The 2,346-nt window shown below is 37.1% G+C and overlaps 1 protein-coding gene across 1 annotated transcript in view; it reads left to right on the plus strand.

Annotated features, from left to right (window-relative positions):
* LOC109842287 overlaps positions 1,645-2,346 on the plus strand; it is a 4,027-nt gene continuing 3,325 nt past the window's right edge. Inside the window, exon 1 of the mRNA XM_020411184.1 lies at positions 1,645-2,344. Coding sequence (XP_020266773.1) covers positions 1,645-2,344 — 700 coding nt within the window. The remainder of the gene's footprint in view (positions 2,345-2,346) is intronic.

Raw genomic sequence — 2,346 nt, forward strand, 5'->3', positions numbered from 1 at the left:
CTTATTTTTATTTTTTATTTTAATCACTTATAGGAAACTAGTTAGCAAAATTGTGTTAAGGATAGATTTAACAATTAAATAACAATTTAAGATACATTTTCTATGTAGAGCTCCATAATAAAATTATATAAATTAAATCATTATTATACTATTATACGAAAATGTAAGACTAATGATATAACTGAATATTTTTATATGTGCATCGCACGTGCTAATGTGCTAGTTGTTTATGAATATTTTTATTTTCACAATCTCCCCTTCTTTTTCTTTTCCCCCGTATAACAAAGGCAGATTTATTATGAGATGAGGGAGGCCTTTGGCCTCCCCCTCATTATCCCTCCATTCACACCCCATTATGGTGGTGTAACACCCCACTAAGTGGGGGTGACTCTTGGGTACTCAACCTATTCACATTGACTAGTATAAATATATATCATAGGCCTTTGGCCTAGGTATGAGTTTCAAACACGTTATCAGCACGAAGTGTTCTTGAATCCCTGAGCCATAAAAAAAAAATATTTCCTTCCTCTTTTGGGCATTGAGATCTGGTTCGTTGCAGCGGGAGCGTTCGACGGATCATCGCAAGGAGGCAGCGTTCTACGGATCTTTAGTATCGATCGTCCCTAGATCTTTGATCTAGAGGTAATTACTATAATCCGTAGAATAATATATGGCAGCTGGAAAATTAACAAAAAAAAAATCATGTTAGCAACTTATTTTGCTGGATTCGCTATGATTATCAGTTGTATTTTGTGTCCAGTTTTATCTTCTGTCATATTTTTTCCCACAGTAAATTGTTCAATATAGACATCATCTGATGAATATGAACAAACAGACAATTAGTTGGAAAGGGAAAAGCTACGTATTATACAATTTGATATGTATGTGCATATAAAATGACTAGATGTTACTGCAACCACTAAACTGAATGATATTATAACATTAGTAATTAGTCATTTCTATATATAGTTTGTCTATACTCTTCATCGCTCATGACAGTGGAAAAATGCCTTCCCAGAGCTAGAAGAATATGTGGTAATAAAATAGAACATAAAGCGATAGGTACAAAACCTGCATTTTCTACTCCCTGATATTCTCGAGCACACATTCTTATAACATGGTCTCGCAGGTGTTTTCAAGTTCAAACTCACAATTTCTACATGATATTAAAAGTATTAAGTAGGCAGTATCGCATAGAAACAACAAGAAGTTTAAAAAAAATTTAAAGAAAGCAAGGGTTTACTGTCCAAATTTGTTATGCCTGTTGCATATATTATTATTAAATTGTGTGGATGTTTAAATAAATAATGTTGTGGTTTTTGGATCAGCCTGTTTGTCACCAAATTTAAATTCCTTGCATTTTCTTTTCCTTCTGAGAGAGAAATTGTAGTGAGGATATAATTGTAAAAAGTCAAAGACCGGTGTATTCCATTGAAGACGAAGGCATTTTTGCAAAATGCAGGGACCCCCAAGGGTTTTCCAAATTGTATTTTAATTTTATGTTTTTTTGTTATCTTTGGACTGTATAATCGGACTTTGGACACTTTTTATTTTTTTGGTGACGGGCTGATCCACGCAACATGTTTATTGCATGGATTTTTAATTCCTTATTATTAATTCATGTCTTTCAAATGCATAGATAAAATGGCTATAATAGCGAGCGTTGATTTCGAAGTCCTTGACGCTGCTGGCAAGAATTATTTTAGTTGGCATGTGGACCTGAAGTTCCACTTACGTGCCCAGGGCTTATTAGCCACAATTTCAACTCCTGCTCCACCGGCTCCGGCCACTGTTACGGGTAATGCTGTAAATAATGCTGAGGTTGCTACTACAGTGATCGTCTCTGATATAGATAAGGCGAAAGCCATTATCTACATACGGAGACATATTGATCGGACCCTGAAGGCCGAATATCTGACTGTAGAGGACCCAAAGGAATTGTGGACTGCACTTGAGGACCGATACAAACATCAGAAAGATGTGATCCTCCCACGTGCACGTTATGAGTGGGAAAACCTCCGACTTCAGGACTTTAAGTCCGTAGCTGAGTACAACTCAGCACTTCATAATATCACCTCACGCCTGAAGTTGTGTGGTGAAGAAGTTTCGGAGGAACGCATGTTGGAGAAGACTTACACATCCTTCCACGAGAAGGATGCAATCCTCATGCAACAGTACCGCGAACGAAAGTTCAAAAAGTATTCTGAATTGCACTCCACCCTTCTGATGGCAGAGCAAAACAGAGAATTGCTTTTGGTCACTCATAACCTACGCCCCGCAGGCTCAGCTCCTCTACCCGAAGCTCACATGTTTTCTTCCCAGAAGCAGAAGAAAAAGCATAAGGGT

Source organism: Asparagus officinalis, chromosome 5 (genome assembly GCF_001876935.1).
Source record: "Asparagus officinalis chromosome 5, Aspof.V1, whole genome shotgun sequence".
NCBI lineage: Eukaryota > Viridiplantae > Streptophyta > Magnoliopsida > Asparagales > Asparagaceae > Asparagus > Asparagus officinalis.